This window comes from Callorhinus ursinus, unplaced genomic scaffold (assembly GCF_003265705.2).
Source record: "Callorhinus ursinus isolate GAN/ISIS: 27379988/994484 unplaced genomic scaffold, GSC_fseal_2.0 scaffold73, whole genome shotgun sequence".
Taxonomy (NCBI): Eukaryota; Metazoa; Chordata; class Mammalia; order Carnivora; family Otariidae; genus Callorhinus; species Callorhinus ursinus.
In genome coordinates this window covers 1,987,242-2,004,936 of record NW_027397135.1, presented here as the reverse complement: position 1 = coordinate 2,004,936, position 17,695 = coordinate 1,987,242, and the positions used below count along the sequence as shown (strand labels likewise).

General features: G+C 40.5%; 1 protein-coding gene across 3 annotated transcripts in view; it reads right to left on the bottom strand.

Moving 5' to 3' along the window:
- The window catches only part of SUGCT (succinyl-CoA:glutarate-CoA transferase), an 814,926-nt gene that overhangs the window by 573,986 nt on the left and 223,245 nt on the right, over positions 1-17,695 (bottom strand). For all 3 annotated transcript variants that reach the window (XM_025853115.2, XM_073886887.1, XM_073886888.1), the window contains exon 9: positions 5,383-5,478. In XM_025853115.2, coding sequence (XP_025708900.1) covers positions 5,383-5,478 — 96 coding nt within the window. The remainder of the gene's footprint in view (positions 1-5,382; positions 5,479-17,695) is intronic.

Genomic DNA, 17,695 nt, shown 5'->3' with positions numbered 1-17,695 from the left:
CATGTTAATGAACTGCTCAGAAAGTCAGCTTCACCTAGCTACTCCACAGCACCCAAACTGCTGAGGACTGACGACTGCAGCATCTCTTGGCCTGTGAGGTCCAAGTAAATTGTAGACTCATGCTTCTTCCCAGCAGATACCAGCCAGAACTCTTTTGAGGAATTTTGTAATAGAAGAGCATGGAGAAATGGGATGGTAGATGGAAAAGATGCCCTGGGGGTCTAAGGAAGGGTGCTGGGTTTTTTTAAGGTGAAGGACATGGTCGTATCATTAGCCACTGATAGATAATGCAGGTGTTAGAGGAGATAAAGTGCAGGAGCAATGCCTTTAAGTAGGGAAAATGTGGGAAGGGACAAGTCATCCATTGTGATAGGAAGGAATGAAGTGAACACACAAGTAGGAGCTTGGGGGGTATGGCAGAAGAGAGATGAAATAGTTCTCTTCCAACTGTATCCGTTTTCAGTGAAATAAGAGACCATCTTTGGCTAAGGATGCAGAGGGGGGATGATCTGAGGAGAGAGAAGTGAAATAGTCATCCCACAGAAAATAAATGTGTAGGTAGTGTGCCAGGATTGTGGGTAAGGCTGAGGGCCCACTTGAGAAAGATGGCCGTGAACTGAGAGTAAGACTGTTGACAAGGTAGCTATGTTTTCCTCCAGCCATACACTACATGACTGTAGGCATGGAAGAGAAGGAGAATTAAGTTTAATCAGCAATGGGATTCTGCCAGCTGAATACAAAGGAGATGGTATAGTCACCAAGAAAAATAAAGTCTCGATCAGGAACATTTCTACTCATAGTGCAGCATCAGTGTCACCTGCAATCAGGCAATGCATCTTCACAAGATCTCTATTTAGAGATTCAGATGCACCTGAAAGTCTGAGAAATACCTGAGTGGTGGCCAAGTAAAAACAAGAAAAATCATTAAGGATGTCACTGGGGTCATCTAAGTGGATTGTAAAGCCACGAAGATTGTTGACAGAAGAAATGACTGGGTCAAAGGAAGAGATGCTCAGAGCCATATGGGAATGAATGTCCGGGTCATAACAGCTGACCTGGAAGGCTTAAAGTCCTGGTGGTGATTGAGGCAAATGTCTAAAGGATGATGAGACTGGTGTTCTTTTAAGGGAAGGAGGTAGCTGTGGTTGTCTCATCCCCAGGTTTGTTCTCTTTGGCAGTTTATACCGATCACGAGGGCGACGCTGTCACTGAAGAAGCTGTGGTTTTACAAGAAGGACACAGAACCCCGTGAGCTTCTCCAAGGCCTGCTGCACGGAGTGCAGACTGGGAGAGAGATGGTCTTATGCGGAACACAGAGAGAGCTGAGTAGGCTTCCGTTAGATCCACATGCGAGCACGTTCCTCAGGGCAGAGAAGCAGTACGTTGTTAAGCATTTAGGATAAAGGTGGCCACCCAAAGATCCGTGCTTGCACTAACAAGCACAATAATTCTGTTTAAGAGTAGAGAAATTTATTGATCTCGAAGAGAAGCAGAAAATAAAAAGGGAGAGAAGGAGGAACAGAAACGATAGGGAGACTGATACGCTCTTCAGGATAGTGCAACTCCCTAGTAGCAGCCAAAGTGCACGATTAAAAGGATGAGACCTCCTATCTGAGATTGTACAAGTTTCATGTATAAAAATCTCCCCCATCTTCCTTGAAAAAATACAGTATAGTCTCCTCTCTTCATGAGTATATTTGTGAATGGATCTTCTATGACACTGGAGAGGGGCTGAGGTAAGTGAGGATCATGAGCCCACGAGGCAGAGGAGAACATGCAAATACAGGCTCCTGGGATGTTGAAGAAATTTGAGAGAGAGTTTTGGATAAATGCAGGTTATGCAATTAGGGGGATTATGATATTAATCATATATGTAAAGGGAAGTGGCCCCACTGATAAGTATGTTACACAATAAAATAGATTCTTTTTGAAGACCGGCCAACTGCTTTTTCTGCACTCTCCTCTCCCAGCCCCCCAAACCCTCCTGTCATTATAAATATAATTGTTTGAACGGCTGAGAAACATTTCAGGGCACCTGGGTGGCTCAGTAGATTAAGCCTCTGACTTAGGCTCAGGTCATGATCTCAGGGTCCTGGGATGGAGCCCCAGGTTGGGCTGTCTGCTCAGCGGGGAGTCTGCTCCTCCCTCAGCCCCTTCCCCTGCTCGTACTCTCTCTCCCAAATAAATAAATAAATAAATAAATAAATAAATAAATAAATTCTTTAAAAATATATATATATTTACATGAACATTATGTAAATATTAATCCCTTGGGCTATGTGTTTCTCAGGGGCAAGGCCCAACAGTAATGGAAACAAAAGAAGCACTGAAATCCACAAGTTCTTTTTAAAAATCTGAATTCTCATGGGGCACCTGGGTAGTTCAGTCAGTTAAGCACCCAACTCTTGATTTTGGCTCAGGTCATGATCTCAGGGGTGTGAGATCAAGCTCCAAGTTGGGCTACACACTCTGTGTGGAGTAAGCTTGTCCCTCTCCCTCCCCTTCCTTGCTCTCTCTCTCTCTCTCTCTCTCTCTCTCCACCCACCCCACCCCTCTGCTCTAAAATAAATAAATAAATAAAATCTAAAAATCTGAAAAGCATCCAGAATATGTTCAACAAGTAGCGAAATGACTATCTCAATGCTGTCTACTTTTGTTTAGCTTATTCATTTTTAAAAAGTTGGCAAAGAATAGGGAGGAAAGAACACAAGTGGATAATCAACCTGAGAAGTTAAAAATCGCGTATATGTAAAATAACACACAAATCAAGGATCACTACTTTTCAGAAATTTATATTCATGCCTTCAAGGTCTGTGATCTTTCAGATGGGTTCAACAAAGAATTAAGGAGAGTAAGCGGGGTACCTAACTAATTTCTGAGACCATCAGGGTCTTCCATTATAGACGTTCAGCTCAAAACTCAGACAACTCAAATTAGAGGCAAAGCTATAATTATTATAGAAAACTGAATTATAATTATCCTGGCACTCACCCATAAAAATATTTCCCAAATCTATTTTAAAAATTAAAAACAGACCAAGGTCTAGAAGCATATCTAGGATCTATCTTAGTATGCTAGTTTCATTCAAGCTGAATTTGCATTTGTTCCTTAATCACAGTGCTGAACCAGTCCTCTACCAAGAGGAAACAAATTAATTCTGAGTTCCTGAGGAAAGACCGTAGTAGATCTTCTCTTATTTCTTACAGATAATAAAGCTGCAATCAACTGGATCAAATCAGCACAGTATCCACTTTATGTGACTGGGACAATTCAAGCAGGAAAAGTATAGTTCTGTCTTTAAAGAATTCTGTCTTCCCATATCCTTTCCTACCATAATAAAAGCCAAGGATTCTAAATTTCATTTTACCTCACAGTGAAATAATTGAGAGCATACCCAAGATGCCAGAGCTCTTGGTGCAAACCCTCAGGAGGGACAGCAGAGGTCTATACCAAACTTTTTAAAAAGACATTCTTTAAAAAAAAAATAAAGTAAAATAAACTATAAACCTTATACTAGAACATAGTGAACACCTCCCACGTGATGTGATGTGGAATTATACTATAATGCTTTCCAAGTCAAAAACACTTTCTCCACACACCAAAAACTGAAGACTAGACTTCCATTATTAGTGATGAATTCCCATGGGTTCCAACACGTCCCTCTGCTTAAATGACTATAAGAGGGATTTCCATCATCAACGAGGAGGGTCAGTTAGTTGATGCAACCCTTTAGCTAGGAGCAAGTCTGACGGAGAGGGTGTGGGTTGGAGTAGAAGGCACTGGAATCATAGCACTGTCTTGTCAAAGGTAGCAGGATCTGAAGGATTAGTCAACAACGAGGCAGATCAGAGTTGGGATCCATCTATTCAATTCAGGTATCAAATTTCCTATCTGAGAAGTGAGAAGGCTAAATTTGATGATACCTAAAAAGTGCAAAATTGACACTTTTGTGAAGCATGGTAGGTCTGGCTAGAAGTGTAAGGGTTAGCCATACAGGGCTCAGACGTAGGGAACCAAAATGTCACTAATGCTGATCATAAAAGCACTGCTGGGGGCGCCTGGGTGGCTCAGTGGGTGAAGCGTCTGCCTTCGGCTCAGGTCATGATCTCGGGGTCCTGGGATCGAGTCCCGTGTCGGGCTCCCTGCTCAGCAGGAAGCCTGCTTCTCCTTCTCCCACTCCCCCTGCTTGTGTTCTCTCTCTCTCTCACTGTCTCTGTCTCCGTCAAATAAATAAAATCTTCTAAAAAAATAAATAAATAAAAGCACTGCTGGAGAAAAGAGGGAAGGCACTGAAGAAAATGTTCTACAACTGTAACTATGTCAAAAGACAGTTCTACAGGGAAATCATAGTAACGCCTCACATGTAAAGAGACCATAAATAGAAATGGAGAAAAATTCTAGACTCACGTTGGGTCACTGAATTGCTCAAATTTTTATTAAAAGAAATGGGAAAGAAAGTAGCGTGGCCGAAGGAAATAATGTTCTTAAGACTAAAAGTATGATTAGCAGTGTTGATGGATTTGCTGGCAAATGGAAAATGCTGGCTTTGATGTGTTGCGTCAAGAACACTCGCTCTGAAATGGTCCCAGTAAAATTCACTCCTTCCTTCAACAGATATTAATATGGTGCCTGGTACGAGCTTTTGCTGGATGTGAGAAAGGATACAGTGATTTAAAAAAAAAAAAAAAAGACACCTCTACTCTTAAACTTCCAACATCTGACAGAAGACATAACAGATACATCAGTAAATACAGTGGAAAATGATACAATCGAGTCAAGCAAAGGTTAGGGGTTTGGAAGAAGAGCTGGAGTTTCTGTTCTCATTTTTATTTGCGAAGGATCACAGTTCCTTCACATATTCATTCACACTAGCCAACGTCAAGAATTTCTAAGGACAAGTTTAGACACTTAATAAAGAACAGCAGTTCCTGAACCATCTGCTTTGCTCTGAAAATAAAGATCCGTCACACGCAAATTTTCATTTTACTCCAACCCTGTGAGAATATTATTGTCAGCTGGGGTAGGTAACATTTGGTTTATAACTGACATGGTGAATAAACCATGCTTTATAAAATGGCTATAATCAGTGCTTCTTTGGGGTGAAAAAAAAAACCAAACCATCAGATGAGACCAAAAGTCACTCACTTTCAGCAAGTTCCTTTGATCCATTTAAGTGTCCTATTACTAATCTTCTGATGAAGAAATGTGCAAAACACAGAATTTAAAATAAACAACAGAACCTTGTTATAGTCAGACAAAGATATATAACAGGATATCCTAAAAGTTTTTCTTTCTTAAAAAGGGAAATAATCTCCCAAACTCATATCATACAAACCTGCAAATCAGAGTAGCCCAACCCTATGTTGTGTGTATCATTCCTACCTGGTAAGGAACAATACTGCCGTGAGCTGTGCCCCAACGTTTTGCTTCCTTTTGGCCAATAAGATAATTAGCAGCTACCTGGGTCAAACATGCCACCTGCCAGGAGAAAAAAAAAAAAAAAGGTAGTTTACTCACAAGCAGAAGGTTATACTACAAAAGTTCTCATTTGAATTCACTTCATGTCATTGAAAAAAAAAAAGAGAGAGAGAGAGAGAGAGAAGCAACTCCAAACAGATCAGCAAATATACAGGCATCATCATATAAAGAAAGGAAGAGCAGTATTACATTATTGCATGAGACTAAGTATGAATAACATTCTGCGCTGGAAAAGATTACCTGAAGACAGGGGTCGACCCTGTAGATAAAACCTTGGGCCAGCCTTTAGCATCAAGACCACAGCAAAATACATGAGCAACCAGTACATTCCTTTCCCCTTTTCACCCACATCCTTTTACTTTCTGTCAAGATGACAAAAAAAGAGCCTTTGTCATCACTGAGCAGCTGAACCAGCCATTAGCCATATTCCTTTAAATTTCTCATTTCATGACAAAAATAACAATAATTAACCTCTATTTTGTTTACGTCGGTTCAGTCAAGTTTTCTGTTACTAGCTGCCCAAAGCATTCTTACTGACACAGAGGATCCAAATTGTTTGACTTGTTAAAATTCCTCAGTGAATCATCCTCATTTACACAAAAAGTGCTCTACCCCTCTCAACTTAGTCCTAACCCCACACCCTCATTATTATACTTAGTTCAGTTTTCAAAAGCCCTAGATCTATTAAAGGGGTCACCTAAAACCTCTGACTCCTTCAGTATTTCATACACATAGCTTGAAAACCTACAATAATTCAATTCCATATGAGGATAACATGAGGATAATGAACTTGATTCCCAGTGACCCGCCACAAGGAGCTTCTGTTCCCACAAATACCCATGCCTCCAAGGGCCCAAACTATGGAAAGACAAACCTAATAACAACCTTCCATAGTTTCCAGAAAAAAAGCTTCTGGCCTCATAACATAATCTTGATATACCATGGGCTCATTTTTCCCATCCTAGACCATCAGATGTGATGGGGAGTCTCCCAAGCCAGCAAGTCAAACAGATCCCAAACTGAGTTTGGCTCCTGCAACAACTCCAGGGGTGGTTTTTCAGGGCTTGGGGAAGCCACCTGCGACTGGCCTCTACCTGGCCCGGCGGCTTGCCTCCCACACAGCCTATCAATAGGGCTCAGCCTGCATGAATCTCCTTAGAGCAGCATTCTCCTTTACTTTATTCTTGGGATTGACACTCACTTTTATGTTCATTTACTGCTCTGTTGAAATTGGAACTGCCTTATGGCAGCTGGTTCGGCTGTACTGCCCAGGTGGCAAAACTAATAAACTTTGAGTCATCCACTTCTGGACCTCCATCTGGTCTCGGGCATTTGAACCATGGAGCATTCCAGGGCTGCCTGGGGCTGCCTAGCGCTAATCACCATTTCACAGATCACTTCTGTGTCTTTCAAAATGGAAAATCAAATCAACATTTTGTAGTAAAAAATGCACTGGATGGGAAGTCCAGTTTCATGGTTTCTCATTTCTGTCAACTCTAAGTAGTTGTACGACTGTAGGTATTTAATTGAACTACTTTGACCTTCAGACACATTCTCTATAAAATCTTGGGCATTTGACCAAAATGGATGGTTTTCAATCTTTTTTTTTTTTAAAGCAGAACTCTTGTATCACACCGAATAATGCATGAAATCCTAATATATGAGCAAGTAATACCCCAAGTGTTCTTGTTGAAGCAGAAGCAGGTCCCCAATGTCACCCTGGGCAGCATGAACACAAAACATAATTTGCAAAATAGTAAATGGTCTTATATGTGCTTCCAAGGTCTACACCTCTGACTATTACTCTTCTTAACAGTCTGGCAGATACCAGAGATGCAATTGTAGTCATTTTCCCATAAAAGCTCCTCCTGAAACTGGCAAAATTTTCTCAAGTCTGAGGTTTTTTCTCTAAGAAAGGTTTATCTTTGATCTAGCTCTGTTGGGAGTGGGGGTGGGGGTTGTTCCTTTCAAATAAATTCCGGTGAAAGTCACTCTCCAAGTTGCTCTGGTGCTACTGGAGGCCAAGGATCCACATTAATAAAGGTAATTCTTTGCAAGCAAAGAATCATAAGAGGCTTGGTATTTCTACTTTTTTAATTTCAAAGTCAACTGCTAGGCAATAGACCAACATCAGCATAGCTGCAAGAGGTAGTGGACTGGGGTTCCTGGGTGGTTCAGGTGGTTAAGCATCTGCCTTTGGCTCAGGTCATGATCCCAGGGTCCTGGGATCGAGCCCCACACTGAGCTCCCTGAACAGTAGGGACTCTACTTCTCCCTCTCTCTCTCTCTCTCCCTCCACCCCTCCCCCTGCTCCTCCTCTCTCTCTCTTTTTCTCAAATAGATAAAATCTTAAAAAAAAAAAAAAAAAGAGGTAGGACTGACTGGATGAGCTCAGGTTAACCTGTGATTCCTAGATGGATCTGAGATGGTTGACAGGAGTAGGTATGGACTGGATTCTAGGCTGGAGATCAGCCTGATTGCCTCATTTCTGGCCCATGCATGACCTCTTTCTTTCTTCTCAATTTTGACTTCTGTGTTTCTGACCCTACCTTGCTAAGCTGTATCTTTTGACAACTATTTCATAAAAGTAGTCCTATTTAGAGTAATTTTGAATGGACACTCAAAACTCATCTGATAGACTGTTTCTAAATGGGATCTCTATCTATTTCTTCCACACAATGGTAACTCATGAAAACAAAAAGCATTTCAGAACTAGCAGGCTACCACTGGGCAGAAAGGTTAGATAAGATTTTAAGCCACGGCCACCCAAAAACAAAGCATGATTTGTCAGTAACTATTCAGAGGCAAATCTGGGGGGAAAAGAATTCTATTTTTAAAAAAGAGAGAGCAACAGGGCTAAACTTAGCAACCCACTGTTTACAAGCGGCATTGCAAGTCTGAGAGTAATCTACTATTTACAATGAAGTATTTTAAGGCAGGAGAAGGGGAAGAAAGTCAACAGCTATGACGTGATTATGTATGAAAAATCAGGCTTCCTGGCAATTAATGACAAATTTTCCACAAATCAAAAGAATGCAGGATGTGACTTTTACGTTAATAACTATATACTGTATATCCATTCTAAATATTGCATTAGATCATTACTTTCATCCCCTAAACTTAGGCTCATTATTTCATCATGTGGATGCTATATAATTTACTCAGAATGTTGCCTTTATATGGTTTCATCTAAACAAAAAGGCCAACTTTGGTTTAATAATAATCATTCTGACAGCAAAACTATTATTTTAGATAACATAGCGGGTCCTGGTATTCTGTGTGTCTAACCAGAAAACCAACGGGGTGGTCAAAGTGGATCTCAAAGGTCACAGTCCCAAAAGACATGAGGAAGAATACACCCGATTATTTTCCACAGCAGCCCCATGCTGGCTGCCACCCCATGTCTCACTTCTACCAAATGAGGATTGAGCTGCAATAATAGAATCTTTCATCTCCAAAAGGACAACCAAGTATGATGAGTAAAGTGGGGAAAACAACACTCAAACTCTGGTCCATTGCATCATAACTGGTGGGTTTTTCCCTCCTGCTCCCTTGCATAGACTCTGGCTTCCAACTGAGCTGGACTGAACACCAGTCATGCTTCACTTCTTCACCCGCCCATCTCTCCATCCACTCTTGAAAGCCCATTTTCAACACCACCGTTTCCATTAAGTCCCCCTCATCACCGAAGCAAAAAACTATTTTCCCTGCCTCTGAACAAACACAGCACCTTAACCTGCCTATTCCGGCCTCACCTTCATAGTCTAGCTAAGAAGACCTAGATCAGTGGTTCCTAAACCTAGCTGTGCATCATAATCACCTGGAGCATTCTTGGACCCCACCCCGGGGCCTACTGAATCAGACTCTCCAGGGATGGAGCCTGGGGAAAAAAAATAATTTAACCAATGCATCATTCACTGCACACCAGATGTGAGAACCAAAACCTCAGGAAAATCTAGCCAAACCCCTTAATATTAGAGATGGCTAAAGAAAGAAACAGAGGGCGCCTGGGTGGCTCAGTTAGTTAAGCAACTGCCTTGGGCTCAGGTCATGATCCTGGAGTCCCGGGATCGAGTCCCACATCGGGCTCCCTGCTCAGCAGGGAGTCTGCTTCTCCCTCTGACCCTCTTCCCTCTCGTGCTCTCTATCTCTCATTCTCTCTCTCTCAAATAAATAAATAAAATCTTTAAAAAAAAAGAAAGAAACAGAGAAGGAAATAACTTATCTAAGGTCACACAGCTGGTTAATGACAGAACTCTAAACTCCTCCAACTATAGTGTCCTCCCATGCTACAGTATTATTCATAGCTGATCCTATCCCTCCTTTTCAACTGGAACTATTTCAGGGTAAGAACTGTGTACTGCAAACTCTTCGTACATTCTCACAGGACCTAACATAGAGCTTCTGCACTAATTTTTTTTAACACACAAATGAAAACAGTAATTATTAGTTTCTTTATTCAACAAATACGAGTGCTGCTTTGTAGAAGGCATTGTGTGAGGTACTGGGTATGCAAAAGTAAATGGAAAGATGTAGTCCTGCCCTCTTTGGACTTAAGAAAAGTGAAGAAGACAACTAAACAGTTACGGGAACTGCCATGGGGAGAAGTTTAAAAGAGAATAACATGGGTGAAAGCCCTAAGGCAAGAGAGTGGCATATAGGAAAGAGAAGAAAAAAGAGAAAAGGAAAAAAAATCCGAAAGTAGACCAATGTAAGTGAAGCATGACAAGAAAAAGATGGGAAATGAAATCGGAGAGGATGACAGATCACACCACCTCCTGCAGGTCATGGGTAAGGAGTCATTCTCTGCACACCTTTCAAAATGATCGTTTTATTTTTTTAAGTCATCACTACACCCAACGTGGGGCTTGAATTTACAACCCCGAGATCCAAAGTTGCATGCTCCGCTGACTTAGCCAGCCAGGAGCTCCTCACCATGATCATTTTAAAATCAAGAATTAGGGGCGCCTGGGTGGCTCAGTCGTTAAGCGTCTGCCTTCGGCTCAGGTCATGGTCTCGGAGTCCTGGGATCGAGCCCCGCATCGGGCTCCCTGCTCGGCGGGGAGCCTGCTTCTCCCTCTCCCACTCCCCCTGCTTGTGTTCCCTCTCTCGCTGTGTCTCTCTCTATCAAATAAATAAATAAAATCTTTAAAAATAAAAATAAATCAAGAATTATAGCACATCATCCTTCTATTTAAAACTCATAGGGCTTCCCACTGCATTTGCAATTAAATCCAAAGAATGGACTAAATAGAGACAAGAGAAAAAAGGGGCCAGTTACGGAGATTGTGAAGGTCCAGGCATAAGTTGATGATAGCTCAGACTAGGTTGGTGGCAGTGGAAACAGAAAAACTGGTGGGTTTAAGAAATATGTTAGGGACAGAATGGACACAACAGGTTTCTGCCTGAATATCTGGGTAAGCTTGAAGGCATTAAGAGAAATAAGGGAGTCAGAGAGAGGAACAAGGTGAAGGGAAAGAAAATAAGAATCCACCTTTGCATATGTTGAATTGGAGATACCTGTGAGACAATCATTCGGGCTGGAGTCACCAGCATCTAGAAAGTATTTAAGTCATTCCCTAAGGGAAAATATAAAGAGGTAAAATTAGAGAAGAAATTATAAATAAGATAAAACAAGAGAAGGTGAGTCTCCATGTCAAAAACAGCCCTTCCTCTAATCAAATGGCCAATGATGCAAGTACGAACTACCAGTGCCAATATAGCCCAAAATGGGGGGTAAGTTAAATAAACTACGATGTCCATATATAACAGCAGACAAAGTAGGCATTTCAAATGATACAACAGAAGAATATAGTCCCATGTGGGGAAACGTTTACAATTTTTCTCAACTTTTTATTTTAGAACAGGTGGAGAATACAGAAAACTTACCAAGATGGTAAAGAGTTCCCATATACTCCACACCCAGTTCCCCTATTACTTTTATTTTTTTCTCTGCTTGACTGCAATTTTTATTTATTTTTTAAATTTTAGTTGACACAATGTTACCTTCGTTTCAGGTGTACCACATGGTGATTCAACTTCTCTATACTTACGCTGTGCTCACAAGTGTAGCTACCATCTGCCACCATACATCTATTACAGAGCGACCAACTATATTCCCTACTGTGCCTTCCATCCCCATTGACTTATTCATCCCAATTCCCCTATTATTAACATCTTACCTCAGTGTGATCCGTTTTTTACAATTAAAGAGCCAACATTGATGCATTATTATTAAAGTCCATATGTTCAGACTTTCTTAGTTTTTAATGTTCTTTTCAGTTCCCAGATCCCATTCAGGGTACATATCACACGTTATATTTAGTCATTGTTTCCTTAGGCTACTCTTGACTGTAACAGTTTATCACACATTGACTTTGACAGTTTTGAGGAGTATGGATCAGATATTTTTTGGAGAATGTTCCTCAATGGGGACTTTTTTGTACGTTTTTCTCATAATTAGAAAATTATGGGTTTGGATTTATAGGGGTTTGGATTTTGGGAAGAAAGCCCACAAAAGTAAAGTGCCATTTTCATCACATTATATCAAAGGTACAAATTATGGATAGGACTTATCACTGTTGGTGTTGACCTTGACCACCTGCCTGAGGTGGTGGTTATCAGGGATCTCCACTGCAAAATCATTCTTTTTTCTTCTCCCCCTTTCCACACTGTACTCTTTGGAAGGAAGTCATCAAGCACAACCCACACTTAAGGGGTGAGGAGTTATGCTCCTCCTTCTTGAGGATGAACTGTCCCCATACATTATTAGAATTCTGCACAGGAACTTTGTCTCTTCTCCCCTATTTATTTATTCAATCATTTCTTTATATCAGCACAGAGTCATGGGTATTTATTTTATACTCTGGGTTATAATCCAATACTACTTTATTTTGTTGCTCAAATCATTCCATTCTGGTCCCTGGAAGCTCTTTCACAATTGGCTCCTGCATCTCTCTGACATAAACCCCATCATTGTGAGGTTTTTTTGTTTTTAGCACTTCCTTTTCTTGTGGCACTACAAAATGCTCCAGGCTCATCTTTATTTTTTTTTTCAAGATTTATTTATTTGAGAGAGAGAGAGAACAAGTGGGGGCAAAGGCAGAGGGAGAGAGAGAATCTCAAGCAGACTCCTTGCTAAGCATGGAGCTGGATGCGGGGCTTCATCTCACAACCCTGAGATCATGACCTGAGCTGAGACCAAGAGTCAGAGGCTCAACCAACTGAGCCACCCAGGCACCCCCAGGTTCATCTGTAGATGTCCTGTTCCAGTCTTATAGGAAAGCACCAAAAAAAGAGGAGTCGTAAGGTAAAGAAAGGGAATGTTTATTTTATTTATATTAATATATATTATAATAAACTATTATTTATTTTAGTGTCAACCAGCACCTCATTCATTCATTCACTTATTCAAAAATCTTGATATCACACCTACTACATGCCAGGAACTGTTCAAGGCACAGGGGATATAACTGTGAACAAGACAGACATGGTTGCACTCTCACAAAACTTATGCTCCAGGGTAAGGTACATTCAGGCCTAAACAAACACGAAAACATCAAGAAATGATAAGAGGGCTTTTCTAGACTAGCAGGTTAGTAAAAGCCTCTCGGAAGATGTTACACTTAACCTGAGACCTGTAGAAAGCATGTGAAAAATGTAGGGCAATGTTTCTAGGCAACAACATCAATTAAGAGACTTTATTGCGGTAAAAGTTTACCATATTTCAGAACAGAAAGAAGGTCACTGTCGCTGGAACATGGTAAGTAGAAGAGACAGTTAAGGAAGCAGGCAAGCGCCAGATCATGTAGCTATTGCAGGCCTGGGTAAGGATCTGGGATACAGGAAGCCACTGATGTATAAGAACTGGAGAAGCCAACTGTTATATGCAATATAAAGCAGACAATGAATGAAACCAAATTATCTCATGTGAGGTTGGTATTACAACCTCTATTTTACAGATGGGAAAACTAAGCCTAGGGAGATTCAGTGTCTCACCTAGATACACCTAGACAGCAAGGTGGTCAATGGCAAAACTACGGTTCACACGCAGGTCACTCTACTTTCTAACCCATCCCTACACCACTTACCTCCTCTCTCTCTGTCCAACCTCCCGGCTCCCACTCCCTCTCACCCTCGTAGCGCTTGGTTTCACGTTCTGCATCCTTCATCATATCCTTGGCTTCACAGTCTATATTCCCTGCATGGGCCCCCAAATCACTCAAGTGGACTGGAATCCCTACACAATCATTCAGTTGTCCTTTACATTTGCTTAGAAAGCACATCATTCACTGAATCAGTAATTCTCCTCACATTCTTCTGCTCAACTTCACTCATTCACTAACTATAAAACATCTTCTGGGGGAAATAGATTAAAAAAGAAATGAAGGGGCCAGCATTCATAGAGAATACACCTCTTAAGACTTATCCTCCCATTAGAAAGAACTGTTAAGATCCTGACATCTTTTTCATCCTAACACCATTACTTTACATGTCAAAACTTCCTATGCAATTTAATCCGCCACACTTTGTCCCTCACACCTTAAAGTAAATGGAATCCTTCAGAATCATTAGGGTTGAGGAAGAACATTCAGGAGTAGAGAAGGTATTCTGGCTGTCCCGTGTTGAAAAAAGAATAAGAATTCTACCTATTCATACTACATTTACCATTTCAAGCTTCTAGTATTCACTAGTAGCTGATGTTAAAAGCTAATGCTTATTAAGCACTTATTGTGTACTGTTCTAAGCGTTTTATGTGAATTATCTCATTTCATCCACATGACAACTATATGAGAGACCCATTTTACAAATGAGAAAACTGAGGCACAGGGCAGTTTAGAATCTGCCCAAGGATTATATACCAAGTAAATGGATAAGCCGGGACCTGAACTCAGCTAGTCTAGATCCTGGCCTCCTATACTACATTTCATACAGACTCAGACTCCTTAAAATTTCTGAATGAAGGGGCGCCTGGGTGGCTCAGATGGTTAAGCATCTGCCTTCAGCTCAGGTCATGATCCTGGGGTCCTAGGATCAAACCCCACATCGGGCTCCCTGCTCAGTGAGGAGCCTGCTTCATCTTCTCCCTCTGCTGCTCCCCCTGCTTGTATTCTCTCTGTGTCTAAAAAAAAAAAAAAAAAAAAAATTCTGAATGGCCATGATCCTGGGCAAGTTTTACGGGACTGTCCTACCTTGGTAAAGAAAAATCTGTCATTAAACCTCTTTTTCTATTAGGTAAACCTCTACAGATAAGTTTGACCTTAATTATTATGTAATACTTAAGATTCAAAGACTTCTGCTTTGCTGCAACTATGTCTTGGCTTCTATTCCAATGTAATTAGAAATTAACTTCAACCTATAAACATTTTACTTGTAAATATTGAAAAAAACCAGTAGAGCTGTTATGTAATTTTAAAATCTCTACTTTTATTTGTTTAGCAAAGGAAGAACATATTATCAAATCCTTCTCTTCATGGTAATTTTTTAACTTAATGAAAGGAGCATACACATTTCACATTCCTCTGAACTATCACTAATGGTAGTCAAATCATACTAATGTTTATTTTATGTACTGAACTCAAAAGAAAAAATATTTGCATTATACTCAGAATAATTTTGCCAATCCATCTGAATCAAAATCAGACATGAAGAAACTGGATATCAAATGCCAGAAGGTAAGACCAGACAACACAGAGAGACAGAATTTCAAAAGCATGTTTAGGATAATACATCAAACATATTTCTTACCATTAACCACTGACCCAGTCAATCATATCACTCAAAAAGTGGTTATGAATAACTAAAAGAAAAAATGTGATGAGTAAGTGGAAATATAGAAAAGTAACATTTAATGACATGGTTTACTTATTTAGTCCTATGATGTCTTCAGTTTCAAATGTTTTCTTCAAATATGGTTTTACATTTTATATAACTTCATTCTTTAAAATATTTGTATTTGGGGCACCTGGGTGGTTCAATCAGTTAAGTGTCCGATTCTTGGTTTCACTCAGGTCATGATCTCAGGGCCCTGGGATCAAGCCCCACGTTGGGCTCTGCACTCTGTGGCAAGTCTGCTGGAAATTCTCTCTCCCTCTGCCCCCCTCCTCACATATTTTCTCTTTCTTTCTCTCTCAAATAAATAAATCTTTAAATTATTTGTTTTTAAAAACACATGAATAAACAAACAAAAAGCAGAATCAGACCTATAAATATAGAGAACAAACTGATGGTTGCCAGAGGGAAGGGGTAAGAAGGGGTGGGCAAAATGGGTGAAGGGGAGTGCGAGATACAGGCTTCCATTTTTGGAATGAATAAGTCACAGGAATAGAAGGCACAGCATAGGGAATATAGTCAGTGATATTTTAACAGCACTCTATGGTGACAGATGGGAGCTCCACTTGTGAGCACAGCGTAAGTACAGAGAAGTTGAATCACTATGCTGTACACCTGAAACTAATGTAACGTTGTGTGTCAACCATACTCAAAATATTTTTTTAATTTCTGTTTTAGAATAAAGTAATACATTGTTCTGCAACACTAGTTTTAAAAAGAAGTTATGAGAAATGAAAGTTGCTTTTGTTTATTGCTTCCTTCATGCATTTAGCACAGATATTTAATAAGGCCTTACATGCAGAGCACTCTGTCAGGTGCAGTCAGAGATCCCAAAATCAATAAAAGAGAGTTTTCTCTCTCAAGAAAGTTAAAATCTGTAACTCAAAATAGAAATAATCAGCCCCACAACAGACTTTTAAAAAAAATATCAAGTAAAGACAAAAAGTGACATTTGAGCTGACCCTTTGGTAAAGGGAATGGAAAACAAGGAAAAGGGCCTCCTTCTTTACATGAAAGAACTGCTATAGGCAAAGTCACGGCAGAGATGGAAAAGTATTGGTTCTTTTTGAATGAATGAATAAAAATAAAAACTGAGACAAGGCATTATATTCGATGAACAGACCATAAGTGATCATTAAGATGCAGTGTCAGTAAAGCAGTAAGAACAAAAGCAAGATTAGCGGGAACTAAGGAATGAATGAAAAGAATACAGGAGCCACAAGAGTACTTTTGAGGCTTGTGTAAAGGAGAAAGAAGGGAAGGAGAGAGAGTGGACAGCAGCTCACACACGTTGAGCAGGAAGATAAAGGTTTTATTTTTGAAGATAAAAAAAAAAACCTGAAGTGCATTTTATTATGCAATAAGCAAAAGGGATAAATGGAGTCTTAAGCAAGATTGACAAGGATAAGAAAGGAAGTACGAGTGAAGGGGTTATGGTTTAAAATGTCATCTCTCAGTGAAATCTTCCCTAAATAATGGCTCAGTTGCTGTCATTTCCTCTTCTAGCTCTCTGTCTATTAGGATGGAGGCTTCATGAGGGAAAAGACTTGTGTGATTCATTTGCTTCTCTCCCCAAGAGCAGGAACACTACCTGAGAGATGCTGTAGGCCCTCAGTAATTATTAAACTCGGGAAAATGAATAAATGACACAGTTTTCCTCTAATTTGGGAGAAGAATCTTTTTTTAAGATTTATTTATTTATTTATTTTAGAGGGGCGCGGGGCTGTGGAGAGGCAGAAAGAGCAGGAGAGAGAGTCTTAAGCAGACTCTACGCTGAGTTCAGAGCCCAACACAGGGCTCAATCTCACGACCCTGGGATCACGACCTGAGCCAAAACCAAGAGTCAGATGCTTAGAGTCCGCCACCCAGGCACCCCTGATGAAGAAATATTTCAAGTGAAAAAGAGAAAATTTGGATGAAATCCCCACAGGAAAGCAGAATAGTAGAAGGCATCTTCAGAGAATGCAAAGAACAGGTTGAGATTTGCCTCTTTGTCCCTCTAAACCCTGGCTCTGCCCACTGGAGTCACACAGAACAAGTCCATTCCTTCTTTTACCATGTACCAAATGGATAAGAAGAGAGGCTCAGTTAGAGAGCCATGTCAGGGCCCAAGGCTTCACCTGCAGGGTAAGGAAAACAACAAAAACGGCCCAGGGAGAAAAAGGGAATCTTCAGGGTTCAAGACCTCACTGGGCTAAAAGGGAGTATATGATGATACTCACGACTTATGAATGGGTGGAGAGATGAAATTACAAACTCTTCCCTTAAGTCAGAATCAGCCTGGGAGTGGAGGTGGGTGAGTCTGTAATAGGGGTACCAATAGGTCCTAGGAGGGAATTCAGAGGCTAAGAAGTTGACTAAAGGCTGACTCCCACTGACCTGGTTG